Below are 13,559 nucleotides of genomic sequence, written 5' to 3'. Positions count from 1 at the left end.
ACTTTCATGTCTCATGGGAACAATTTTGCTTTTTTTTTGAGACAGAGTTTCACTCTTGTCGCCCAGGCTGGAGTGCAGTGGCACAGTCTTGGCTCACTGCAGCCTCCGCCTCCTGGGCTCAAGCGATTCTCCTGTCTCAGCCTCCCAAGTAGCTGAGATGACAGGCATGTGCCACCATGCTCTGCTAATTTTGTTTTGTTTTTTTTTTTTTTTAGTAGAGATGGGGTTTCACCATGTTGGCCAGGATGGTCTCGAACTCTTCTCCTCAGGTGATCCACCCACCTTGACCTCCCAAAGTGCTGGCATTACAGGCATGAGCCATTGTGCCTGGCCCAATTTGTTAAACAAAGGTTTGAATAACTTTGAGCAAGCTACCCTCCTCTATAAAGTGGAAATAATAGTAGCTTCTACCTTAGAAGATTATTGTACAGATTAAATGAGGTCTTAAGGTTCTTAGAACAGTTTTTGAAAGTACCAGATATTAACTGTTGTTATTATTTATTCCTTAATTCTCTTTCATTTGCTTGGGAAAAATGCTAAAAAATTTTTTAAATGACTTTTTTTGTTTTTTTTCAGAGCAAGTGGAATTACCTGCTGTGGCATCAGTCAGTGCTTCAGTAATTAAATCTCCATCAGATCCCTCACATGTTTCTGTTCCACCACCTCCATTGTTACTTCCAGCTGCCACCACAAGGAGTAACAGTACATCTATGCACAGTAGCATTCCCAGTATAGAGAACAAACCTCCACAGGCTATTGTTAAACCACAGATCCTAACCCATGTTATTGAAGGCTTTGTGATTCAGGAGGGATTGGAGCCATTTCCTGTAAGTAGCAAGCATATTTCTGTGTGTGTTTGTAATTTATATAACATTATTTTAAAAGTTACATATTACTGTTCTCTAATAAAAAGCTTGTGATTTTATTTCAAGAAAGTTGTCCATTTTAATCTAGCATTTATCTTTCTACTTCCTTTATTTCCAAATGTTTATGTAGAATTTTATGCCAGCTAAGTTTAGATGCATAAACTAAGGGAAAAAATGAAAAAAATTTCAGGACATATTTTTATAATTTTTAGAGAAAGGTAGTTGGAAGTTTATCCAGTGAAATCAACTTTTATATTTTTTCTTTCTTTTTTTTTTTAGACAGGATCTTGCTCTGTTGCCCAGGCTAGAGTGCAGTGGTGCGATCATGGCTCACTGTTACCTTGACCCCTGGGGCTCAGTTGATTCTTCTACCTCAGCCACCTGAGTAGCTGAGACTACAGGTGTGCGCCACCGTGCCCCACTAATTTTTGTATTTTTTTGTAGAGACAAGGTCTTGCTGTGTTTCCCAGGCTGGTTTTTAACTCCTGGGGTCCCAAAGTGCTGGGATTACAGGCGTGAGCCATGGCATGGCGCTCGGCTTATTTTTTCTTTTTAAGGGAACTGAAATGACAGCTGAAGTGTACTACTATTTTTATTTTTATTTATTTATTTGAGTTTTTGAGAGAGAGTCTTGCTCTGTCACCCAGGCTGGAGTGCAGTGGCACTATTTCAGCTCACTGCAACCTCTGCCTCCCGGGTTCAGGTGATGCTCATGCCTTAGCTACCTCAGTAGCTGGGACTACAGGCATGCACCACCACGCCTGACCAATTTTTGTATTTTTAGTACCGAAGAGGGGGTTTCACCATCTTGACCAGGCTGGTCTCAAACTCCTGGCCTCAAGTGATCTACCGCCTCAGCCTCCCAAAGTGCTGGGATTACAGGTGTGACCCACTGCACCTGGCCATAAAGTGTATTATTTTAAATCATCTGAAGTTACATCTGAAGCTACCCAATTGATGGTTTGTAATTAGCAAATATATTTTCTTATTCCTAAATTTCAGCCTTCAATCATATTTTTCAAATGCTTTAAAATGTCCCGCTCAAAATGAAGGTGCTCTATCACTACAGGTCTTAACAACTTGAAGCTAAGCTGTACATAATTTGTATGCTAATATCTAGAGATAAACATTTTTCCTTAGAAAATATATCAAAGACAAGCATATATAAAAATATGAAAAATTTTTTGAAGGCCTTTTGAGTCATCTGGATTTTCAGATTCATGGGTGAAAATCTTGTATTATGATAGATAGATGTTTTTTGTGTTCAGTTTCGTGTGTGTGTGTGTGTGTGTGTGTGTGTGTGTGTGTGTGTGTAACTTGGATTTCCTATAACAATTCTCATACAGTGGATGGAGGAACAGTCTTTTTTCCCCATCTGCTCCATACTGACTGGGTAACCTTTGTCAAGTCATTCAAACTTTCTGATCTTTATTTTGCTTATTTGTCAGGTGGAGACGGTGCTTTGCTCTTAGGGTTGTCGAGAGAACTAAATGTGCATAAATTATTCTTTATGGTACCTGGCACTTCATGGCCATAGCCATTATTATCTGTTATCACTAGTGAGAGCCATAACTTTTATTTTTCACATTATAAAACTAATACATGTTCTAAATGGAAGATTTGGGAAATGTACAGGGCAAATGATCCCCATTAATACCACAGTATGTTTATGTATATATATACCACAGTACACATTAATACCACAGTATGTATATGTGTATACATATGTATTGTGGTATATATGTACATATGTATTGTGGTATATATGTACATATACATACTGTGGTATTAGTGTATACGTGTTTGTGTATATATATAATGTATATATGTTATATATACATACATATAATCAAGATTATTGTACATACAGTTCTCCTTTCACTGAGGAAATTTGAGTATTTTCTCATTATTAATAGTATTGGAAACATTTTGAAAGGTTACATAATATTTCACTTTATGAACATCCATAATTTATGTAATCTTTCCATTATTGTTGGACATTAGGTTTCCATTTTTTCACTGTTCAAATAGTTCTGAAAGGAATATCTATATATATAAATCATACACATTTTAAATGTTTCTTAGTATGAATTCCTAGAAATAGAGTTATTATGTCATATTACATAGATATCCATAAGACTCTTGATACGTATTGCTGAATTATTTTTTGGGAAAATGATTTAAATTTATTCATCCATGAGAATGTATGCCCTTAGCATTGAATGTGAGTTTTTCTTTAAGCAATAACTTTTGTAAATTTTAATTTCACTTGAGGCATGTTAAATATCTAACTCAAATGAACAAAATGTTTAAAAAGTTTGTGAGTAATTATACTCTAAAGTTAAATGTAGAAGTTTCTGTCCAATAAGCTGTTGTTCCCCATATGTGGCAGATATTGGAGACTTAACCAGCATTCTTGAGGAATAAGATGTTCTAGTCATTCTGTTTTTTAAATTAGCTGAGGGCTCACCAGTGAATCAATGAATATATTTGATTTGAGTTGTTTTTGTTGAAAATACTTCTAAAATAGGTAGTATTCCTGAGTTAACCAAGTATACTGAATATAAGTGAATATTTTGATGTTAATTTGTTAATATTTGAGGATTTTCCATTTCTTTTGTGATTATAGTGGATTAATTTGCTAAACTAGGATTCAGGAGACTTGAGTTCTAGTCCTCATTCTGTTTTTGTAAACAAATCACCTAAACATTTTGAATTTTAGTTTTCTTATCCAGAAAATACATCCAATAATTTTGTCTTGATCATTAACCCTACAAATAAAAAGCTTTGTGCATGAAAAATCTTAATTAGTTGAGGATACTGGCATGTCAACATTTACTGATGATCTTTTGTTTGTCTTGCATTCATATGGAAAACACTAAAATTGGCCGGGCGCAGTGGCTCACGCCTGTAATCCCAGCACTTCGGGAGGCTGAGGTGGGTGGATCACCTGAGGTTGGGAGTTCGAGATCAGCCTGACCAACATGGAGAAACCCCGTCTCTACTAAAAATACAAAATTAGCCAGGCGCGGTGGCACGTGCCCGTAATCCCAGCTACTTGGGAGGCCGAGACAGGAGAATCACTTGAACCCAGGAGGTGGAGGTTGTGGTGAGCCAAGATTGCACCATTGCAACAAGAGCAAAACTGTGTCTCAAAAAGAAAGAAAGAAAGAACGCTAAAATTTATAAAGGAAAAAAGTTAGTCTCCACAAAGAACTTGAGAGAGAATTGCTTAATTGAGTAGACTTTTTAAAGTTTAAAAAAAAAAAAAAACCAACTCTTAAATATACTGACAGTTATTGCCTTTGTTTTTCAGTGTTGGACTGAGCTACCAAAATATTTGCAGTGCAGGATAACTGGATGATTAGTATTAATTCTGAAGATAAGGAATTGCTGAATTTTAAGACTTTTTTTTCAAAAACTCCTTGCCTAAACTCAGACAGTAGGTTCCATTTAACAGAGACTTTGAAGCAGCTGTACTGCTGGTGACCAGAAATAAACCATTCATGTCCACTCTGCCTCACCTTTTCCCAAGGAATAAGGCACTTACTAAATGGATCTGATCAGTTGAACTAGTAAATTATCACAAATAGGTTTCATTTTAAGAGTTTTTTAAACCAAAGTATTTCTGAATGTCTTTTTGGAGATTGTTTCATTTTATTATTTCTCCTTTTTTAAAGGTGAGTCGTTCCTCTTTGCTAATAGAACAGCCTGTGAAAAAACGGCCTCTTTTGGATAATCAGGTGATAAATTCAGTGTGTGTTCAGCCAGAGCTACAGAATAATACAAAACATGCGGATAATTCATCTGACACAGAGATGGAAGACATGATTGCTGAAGGTTTGTGGGTTTCACTTAAGATACCCTTTAATTTAACTTTGATTTTTACTGCTTAAAACAGGATGTGGATTTTTATTCTGTACAGAATTTCACTGGAAGTATTCAACTTTTATTTTCATATAATGCACCATTTGACTAAAATAATGGGAAAGCTAATCAGACTCTCAATGGTCACATAACTAAAATAGCAAGATTAGTGCTAATTTCTTCAATGTCAGTTTGACTTTTGAAGGAGTGTGGGTGGGGAAAGTTCCATCATATGTGAGAGAAGGCCATTCAGAATTTTAGTATCAAAACAATCAATTTTCTTTCTTTTTTAAAGCAGACTTAAGTAACAAATGAGTATTTTACTGAGTTTGCTTAAAATTTTAGAGCTTCTGGGTTGTTTTGTTTCAGACTTTCTGCATGCTGATGTTTGACATCAGGTGGATATTATAATTGTATTAAGTATATACTCTTCATTCAAGAGGTGGTTACATTTGTTCAACGAGAAAACTCCTTTTTTATAGACTTTATTCTAATAAAGAATGAAATAAGGCCAGGCACGATGACTCATGCCTGTAATCCCAACACTTTGGGAGGCCGAGGCAGGCAGATCACTTGAGGTTAGGAGTTTGAGACCAGCCTGACCAACATGGTGAAACCCCGTCTCTACTAAAAATACAAAAATTAGCCAGGTGTGGTGGCATGCACCTGTAATACCAGCTACTTGGGAGGCTGAGGCAGGAGTATTGCTTGAACCCTGGAGGCGGAGGTTGCAGTGAGCTGAGATTGCGCCATTTTGCTCCAGCCTGGGTGACAGAGCAAGACTCCATCTCAAAAAAAAAAAAAAGGCCAGGCGCGGTGGCTCATGTCTGTAATCCCAGCACTTTGGGAGGCTGAGGTGGGTGGATCACAAGGTCAAGAGATCAAGACCATCCTGGCTAACATGGTGAAACCCCATCTCTACTAAAAAAAAAAAAAATATATATATATATATATATATATAAATTAGCTGGGCCTGGTGGTGTGTGCCTGTAATCCCAGCTACTTTGGAGGCTGAGGCAGGAGAATCGCTTGAACCAGGGAGTCGGAAGTTGCAGTGAGCCGAAATTGTGCCACTGCACTCCAGCCTGGCAACAGAGCTAGATTCTGTCTCAAAAAAAAATGAAATAAAGTAAATAGAAGTCCAAGTGGTATCCAAAATGACTGAAGGAAAGCAAACAAAAATGAAAATGAAAACGGTATTTTATACCTTGAATTTGCTATTTAAAAGCAGCAAAGTTTTTACTGTTTTTTGGGCTGAGATTCTGAATTGCCGTATTCTATAGGAGCATCTTCGTGAGACTATTCTTAATTTTGATTATGGCCCTTCAGGTGATAGAGTTCAATTTAATGCAGTAGCATTTAGAATAGTCAAGGCCCTGTAGTAGTGAATTAACACTTGTGTCTAAGTAATTATCCTCAATGTATTAGTATATTTCATTAAAATTAATTTATTCACTTTACAAATATTTATTGAGCCTATACTGTGTGCCTTTACTTCGCTAAATTAAGCGAAATAGCATGCTGGTAAGCAAACTAGTTACCGTCTTTGCCCACAGATTTTCTAACTTAAAAGGATGACATCTCTGACATTGTTAGCTCTTTATAAACTGTTGCAACATGTGAATCACCGTTTTACTTCTTATTTGAACAGCAAGGAGTATACTAGTTTAAAATTTGATTTTTGCTACTTATTCTGAGTTCAGTTTGATTGGTTTTAATTTGAAAGAATGTTAACCGTGAAAAATTTCAAACATTCATTAGAATTGTATAATAAATCCCCAATCACCCAGACTCAACATTATCACCCAATTTCAACATTATTTTGCCACATTAGCTTCATTCATTGTTTTCCTTCCTCCATTCCTAACCCCCCCTTCTTTTTTCTTCTCTCTTCTCCTCTCTTCTCTTCTCTTTCCTTTCTTTCTCCTTCCTTCCTTCCTTCTTTCCTTCCTTCCTTCCTCTTTCTTTCTCTCTCTCTCTTTCTTTCTTTCTTTTTCCTTCCTTCCCTTTCCTTTCCTTTCCCTCCCTCCCTCCCTCCCTCCCTCCCTCCCTTCCTTCCTTCCTTCCTTCCTTCTTTCTTCTTGTTTTAAAGAAAATCGTAGTCACCGGTACATACATCAGTGTGTCTCTCTCAAAATAATACACATTTCCTTATAATGCCATATCACACATAACAAAATAATAATTCTTTGGTATTATATAATACCTGGCCAATATTCATATTTCCCTAATTTTTAAAAGTCATTTTATGGTTATTTAGTTAAATCAGGTTCCAAATAAGGTCTGTATTGTGCCTTTTGTTTTTGTGAATTTCATTTCCTTTAATTCTCAAATACTGTCTTTTAATTGCACATACTGTTTATCTGAGAGCATTCTCATGTGAAGTGAAAAGTAACAAAGAATGTGCAGGTATTCTTTTTTTCTTGGCCTATATCTACAATATGTATATAAATGAAAGTTCTAGGCTAAAAAGTATTTATAATGTGTCCCCCTGTGTACACAATAGGAAGAACATGGAAATCTGCTTAGGAAACTTTACAACATATAGTGTGATCCTCAGTTTATAATATAATGGACATATAGTATATGTTAGACTATTCTAGAACATGAGAGGTTATGTATGTATATATTATTTACATACATAAAGAAGTAAAATACAATCCGCTTTCCCTCCAGCAGCTTTTAATGTAGTTTGGAACTAGGAATCTAGGGAATCTCCATACAGAAAGGTAACGAAGGAGCTACAGATGGTATATTCACACTGAATTATATAGACAGAATTTAGAACTTTAAAAGTGGCTAAGATTATTCCTAGTTTGGTGGGTTTCCTATAAAAATGAGATTTGAAGTGGGTCGTGGATTTAATGCATAGATTTAGGATAAACAGCAAGAACATTTCAGATTAGAACACTAAGAGTAAATGCACTAAGAATGTGTAAGTGCTAGGTAACTTCGAGAGAGGGCAGTGAAGAGTAGAGGGTTGGATTAGAGGGGTAGTGGGAAGTATGACTGGCAGAGTGAGTTTCTGGAGAACCTTGGATATTAGACAAGCAAGTTTGAAGTTAGGTGGATGGTTTGAAGGTGGGTGGATAGTACTGAAGATTTTTAGGAAGGTGATACGAATAAAAGAGTGTTTTTGGAGACTTTGATGGCCGTCTATAGGATGTATGTATAAGTTTTGCATGTAATTGACACCTGTAGTCATGGCAGGAAGAGGAAGGAAAGGACTGATGTTCTCAAAGGAAAGGACTGATGTTATATCAGCAGGATATGATATCAGAGTAAGGAAAGGAAGATGTAGAGATAATGTATTTCATAGGGGAGAAATGTTTATATAAAATGTGCTAAAATTTTAAATACTTTCTAGTTTAATTTCCCAAGGTAATTTTATAATTTTCATGTTTCTGTTACTATGTACTTCAGTGTTTATAGGAAGTACTATAGTGTAAAATGGTGAGGTCACTTATTTAGTGGCTTTGGTTTTAGTAGTATACATAGTTTCAACATAAAAAACCTCTGGTAAGCATATAAAGGATAAACTGTGGTTCTCTTTAGACTGGTTCTATAATGAGAGTCTCCAACCAGTAGATTGTGATTCATCAAAGTAGCTTATGGTCTTCCTTCGTATATCTTCACACTGATTATGATTTCCATCTCATTGCCTCTTTTTGCTGCTGTCCTCATGTGATTTCAGGTCTTTGGGGGAAATAAAAAATAACTTCCCCTCATGCCAGAAAATGGGGGATCTAGATTAGGAAGCAGGTTTGGCCACTTCAATAGAGATCCAGAATAATATTTGATTAAAGAAGATAGGAATTTAATTTTCTCTGACATAACCCAAAGATCAGTCCAGGGCTTATGTGGTAGTTCCTTAGTATTGGGCACTCAAGCTCCAGGGTCTTATGTCTCTGTCATCCGTAGAATGTTGCTTTTATTTCCAAGATGGCTGATCTTCATGATCACATTCTAACCAATGAGATGGGGGAAAGAGCACCATCTGGAATTTGTGAGCATTTACAGTCATATGCCATTGGTTACAAATCAGCCACACCTAGGGCAGAAACTTGTTTTTAATCTGGGTGGCCATGTTCGTAGGGTTTTGTTACTGTGGGAGAAAAGCAAAGAGTGGACGCTGGAGAATTACCAGCTGTCTCTGCCATAGAATCCCATTTTTATTAGCTAAATCAGCAGTTTTAAAAAAGTGTTTTGGCAGTTTTCTAATTCATAAATGTAAAAGAGTGACCTTGGTAATATTACCAAATTTGTTAAAAATCTGACTGAACATTAGAACAAGAATTTTTGAATCTGTTAATGTCCCTCACTTCTTTATGAGAAATTAAACTGATAATCTTATTTTTGTTCGGTTAACTGTAAACCATTTCTGTTTGGTATTTCCTCTCTCTCACCAACAAAAACATTTCCTTCTCCTTCATAAGGTATTCTGACTTATTATCAGGTGTTGCACATTGCTATGTTAATTAACAAAAGATCTTTGAAACAAAGCTTTTAGCATATCCTGTTCCTGGAATAACCCTGAGGAATGGACTCTTTCAGGGCTGGAACTAATGGCAGTGGTGGTTGAGTGAGAAGTTCTGTCTCCCTATAGGCTTCTCAGTCAGATCAGATTATAGTAAGATCAGATTATAAGCATGACAAAATAAAAACAGTACTTCTAGGAATTATGTTTTCAGGTCTCAGGAATGTGTTGGTGGATCTCCTGACTGGGCCGTTGGAAGGTCATTGGAAGGGGCAATTTTTAATTTACTTGTTTTGAGACTGTTTCTTCCTCATTGCTACTAAATTGATGACTTTTGCTTATGAAGGTAGTCCTGAGAATTTCCTTAAACTGGTCACTTGTCAGTTCATGATTTCATTGTTCAGGATAATGTATTTGGATGCCCCACCAATGTCAAATATTAATTCACAGTTTGTTTTTTTAGTAGTTCTTGCTACTTCACTTAATTTAGCACTTTGCCATCTGCTTCCCCAGTAAAACTGGGATAATGTGAGTACCTGAGCTCACTGAGTACATGCCACCCATGTCTACATTTCTGAGTCCTTGTATTTATCTTAGTCTTTATTAAATGAGTAACATAGAAAGAGCACACATATGGAGTTCACAGCTAAAAGCTTTAGTTAGTAAAATGCTTTTCAGTAAAATGCTTTTGTTGCTTTTTTTTATATGACTTGGCAGAGGAATTATGATGATGCAAGAAAATGGCAAAATGTGGTTGATTTAAGAATTTAACAAGTTTTACCAAAGTATTTCTTGAGCGCTATTACATGTCATACTACCCTTTTAGTTCTTATGTGGAAAATAGGAAATAGAACTATCACTTTTAATGCCTACTACCTTTTGGGCACACATATAATTGCCACTTCAATTCTTTGGGAAATGTATTATAAACCCCATTTTACAGATGAGAAAATTGTGGGTCATGAAGATTTAGTTGTTTGCTTATGGGTGACTCCTGCCGAGTACCCGGGGATTTAGCATGGAAGGTTCTTTGCGCTTTGTGTTACTGCCTGAAGATAGTTACATATGTAGGGTGGAAGAAGGACATTCTAACTTAGTAGGGAGCACCCATTAAGTTGAAGAAAAGCATGATGAAAAAAAGCATCAGTGGTTGGGAATTATGAAACTGTGATTTTTAAGCCTAGTTTTTATTTTAATGCAATATAACTAAAAGGAACTTTTATAATTGGATATATGCATCTTTTTAAAGAATTTTATGTATGTATATATATGTATGAATGAGATGGGGTCTTGCTATGCTGCCCACACTGGTCTCAAACTCCTTGTCTCAAACGATTCTTCTGCCTCAGCCTCCTGATATATGCATTTTTATATATTTTATCATATACTGCAGATCTTCGAGAGAGTTAATTATTTTGCATGCTCCTGTAAAATCAGATGTATCAAAATTTCACCTTTTTGAAGCCATCTTTATTCGCTCCAGTTAGAATTAAGAGTTCCCTGCTATGTATCTCCACAGTGCAATTTATCAAAATTCATATCCCATCCTCAGCTTTTTGAAAGTGTTCCTCCTGGAGGATAATGCCTATGTTATTCATCTTCATTTCTCTCCCAGTGTTTATAAATTTTTTTTTACATTTTAGATGGATTGTAAGCAAGATGAACCTTTTAAAATGTTATGCTTATTTATATAGAAAGAAACTCCTTGTAATTTTTATGCAGAAGCAAGAGGGAATTAGTAGCAGTGGTTGTGTTTTGAAGGCTTTTGCCCTGCCAGAGTGGCTGTGGATTGAAAAGTTAAAGGGCCATTGGTTTGCTAGCAGTATCCAACCAAAGTATAGACTTAAAGAAAATTTGCATAATTAAATTTTTGGAACCTTTTTTTCCTTTGTTTCTTTCTTTTTTAGAGACATTAGAAGAAATGGACAGTGAGTTGCTCAAGTGTGAATTCTGTGGGAAAATGGGATATGCTAATGAATTTTTGCGGTCAAAACGATTCTGCACTATGTCATGTGCCAAAAGGTATTTCTGTGCTCTTGAATTTCCCAAAGGACAGATAAATAGCCATTGCAACTAAACCAAAAAACCCTTGAATAGCTTACCAAGGATAACTATAGATATTTTAATATGTAATATTATAGAAGAAACCTAGATATTATTATATGGAAGAATAATACAAATAGGCAGTATCTGGAGCCACCTAGTATTTAGTTATTAGATTTTGCTTTGCGAAAATTACATATCCATAATACTTAAAATCAATTGTACAGTATAATCTAATATTAAAGTAGTAATCTCCTGATGGTAAGAATATATTTAGGAGAATCCCTTCAATGAAGTCATCACGATTTCATCATGATTATATAATACTAGTCCTTAAAGTATCAAAAACAGTATTTGTTTTATCATTATTGAAATACTTTGATTTACTTTGTGTTGTTTTAAAATGTTTTCATTTGTTTGAATCATATCCTATTTATTTTAGATTTCTTACGGGACAGCTGTAGTATAAATTCCCCACACTGTTAACATTATCAGACAGCAAAATACTTGTCTTTTCTGAATTAGTATTTTCAATAGTCATTATTACAGATAAGTAGTATTTTTTTGTTTGTTCGTTTGTTTGTTTTTGGATATAGAGTCTTACTCTATCGCCCAGGCTGGAGTACAGTGGTGCCATCTTGGCTCACTGCAACCTCCACCACCCAGTTTCAAGAGATTCTCCTGCCTCAGCCTCCTGAGTAGCTGGGATTACAGGCACCTGCCACCATGCCCAGCTAATTTTTGTATTTTTAGTAGAGATGGGGTTTCACCATGTTCGCCAGGCTGGTCTCAAACTGCTGACCTCAGGTGATCTGCCCGCCTTGGCCTCCCAAAGTGCTGGGATTACATGTGTGAGCCACCACGCCTGGCTGATAAATAGTATTAATAACAAAATAAATGTTTAGTCTCTTCATTAATCGTATAATTCCCAAGTTTGGTTTATGTTAAAAAAGAACCCCACCCTAATTCCAGTAATAAATCCTAGTAATACAGATACTTACCACTAAAGTTGAAGTGTGTGCACACTATTTTGAAATTGGTTCTCTGTTCAAAAAGGTAATTATTCTCTCAAAGGATTTAAGATCTTCGGTAGGATGACTATAGCTTGTACTGTATTTCAAAATAGGTAGAAGAGAATTGGAATGGTTCTAGCATGAAGAAAAGACAAATGTTTAAAATGTGGATATCCCAAGTACACTGATTTGATCGTTACAGATTATATGAATGTATTAAATTATCACACATACCCTAAAACTATGTACATCTATTATGCATCCATAAAAAATAAATAACCTTAACCTCATGAAAAAAATTAATATAATTGCATACATCTAGGGAATTTCTTACTTGAATATTTTATTTTGTATAGGTTATTTCAAAAATATACTTAGTAAAACTTAAGTTAAATAATAGAAGTGTTTTCCTCCAAAATTGGGTTCATTGTTTTGGTTGTCAATCTGTTTTTCAAATATGCTTTGATGTTACTGATAAATCAATAATCAAATTATGTAACTCATGTTTTAACTTGAGTTTTCTAGTTTGCATATACCACAAGAAAGAACAATGGTTATCTGATTCTAAATGATTTAAAAACTCTAAAAATTTGGGGAAAGGACTCCCTTTCAGAATATTTTAAACTTCTTGACTATTTAAAAATATTTGAGAACACTTAATGCTGCCATCAATCTTCTCTCAGAGATGATTGCTGAGCTGTCACATTAGTATCCTTTCGATGAACCTCTTTAGCAGGGTAGGGGCCCTAACAGGGAAATGTGGATGAGAGAGGGTAGATTAGGTCAGGGAAGAACCATTGCCATTTACATGTCTGCTTAGCTGTCTTGGAAAGCTAAATATTTAGGGACAAAATATCAAGTATAAAGCTAGCCTCTCTTTTCTATTCTTTTCTTAACGGATAAAGAAGTTTTATCAGTTGATATAAATGGAAATCAGAAACCTACATTGCTGAGCCCACAAATGAGCACATTATGAACACAGCAGGATCTTGAATTGTTTTAGGGTAAAATGAATTGGCTATCAAGATACTTATATTTTTATGGGAAAAATAGCATATTCATTATCATAGTACTTTTTATTTCCACCTCTTGATATCTTTATAAAATGTAGGTGAGGAGAATTTGTTTTGGTGTCAGCATACTGGCTCTAGAATAGTTAGCAATAGCAAAGTTAATTGGGATTTATTCTTGTAACTTTCTTGGAGCAAAGGAATTTTGAAGGGTAGGTGTGGTGGCACATGCTTGTAATCCCAGCACTTTGGGAGGCTGAGGTGGGAAGATTGCTTGAGCCCA

At 35.6% G+C, this 13,559-nt stretch overlaps 2 protein-coding genes across 44 annotated transcripts in view; one reads left to right on the top strand and one right to left on the bottom strand.

Annotated features, from left to right (window-relative positions):
* The window catches only part of GPR160 (G protein-coupled receptor 160), an 80,867-nt gene that overhangs the window by 3,611 nt on the left and 63,697 nt on the right, over window positions 1–13,559 (bottom strand). The window contains exon 5 of the transcript XR_010155064.1: window positions 12,255–12,401. The gene's annotated coding sequence lies outside the window, so the exon portion shown is untranslated. The remainder of the gene's footprint in view (window positions 1–12,254; window positions 12,402–13,559) is intronic.
* Window positions 1–13,559, top strand: part of PHC3 (polyhomeotic homolog 3) — an 84,301-nt gene that overhangs the window by 63,399 nt on the left and 7,343 nt on the right. For 37 of the 43 annotated variants that reach the window (XR_010155381.1, XR_010155374.1, XR_010155368.1 and 34 more), the window contains 3 exons: window positions 577–827; window positions 4,547–4,706; window positions 11,118–11,232. Coding sequence is in view for 25 of the 43 variants with exons in the window: in XM_063806386.1 (XP_063662456.1) it covers window positions 577–827; window positions 4,547–4,706; window positions 11,118–11,232 (526 nt within the window). In the remaining 18 variants the exon portion in view is untranslated. The remainder of the gene's footprint in view (window positions 1–576; window positions 828–4,546; window positions 4,707–11,117; window positions 11,233–13,559) is intronic. The other 6 variants (XR_010155382.1, XR_010155380.1, XR_010155378.1 and 3 more) reach the window with 1 other exon arrangement.

This window comes from Pan troglodytes, chromosome 2, assembly GCF_028858775.2.
Source record: "Pan troglodytes isolate AG18354 chromosome 2, NHGRI_mPanTro3-v2.0_pri, whole genome shotgun sequence".
Lineage (NCBI taxonomy): Eukaryota > Metazoa > Chordata > Mammalia > Primates > Hominidae > Pan > Pan troglodytes.
The sequence above is the reverse complement of the archived record's forward strand: the minus strand, read 5'-3'. Positions and strand labels throughout refer to the sequence as shown.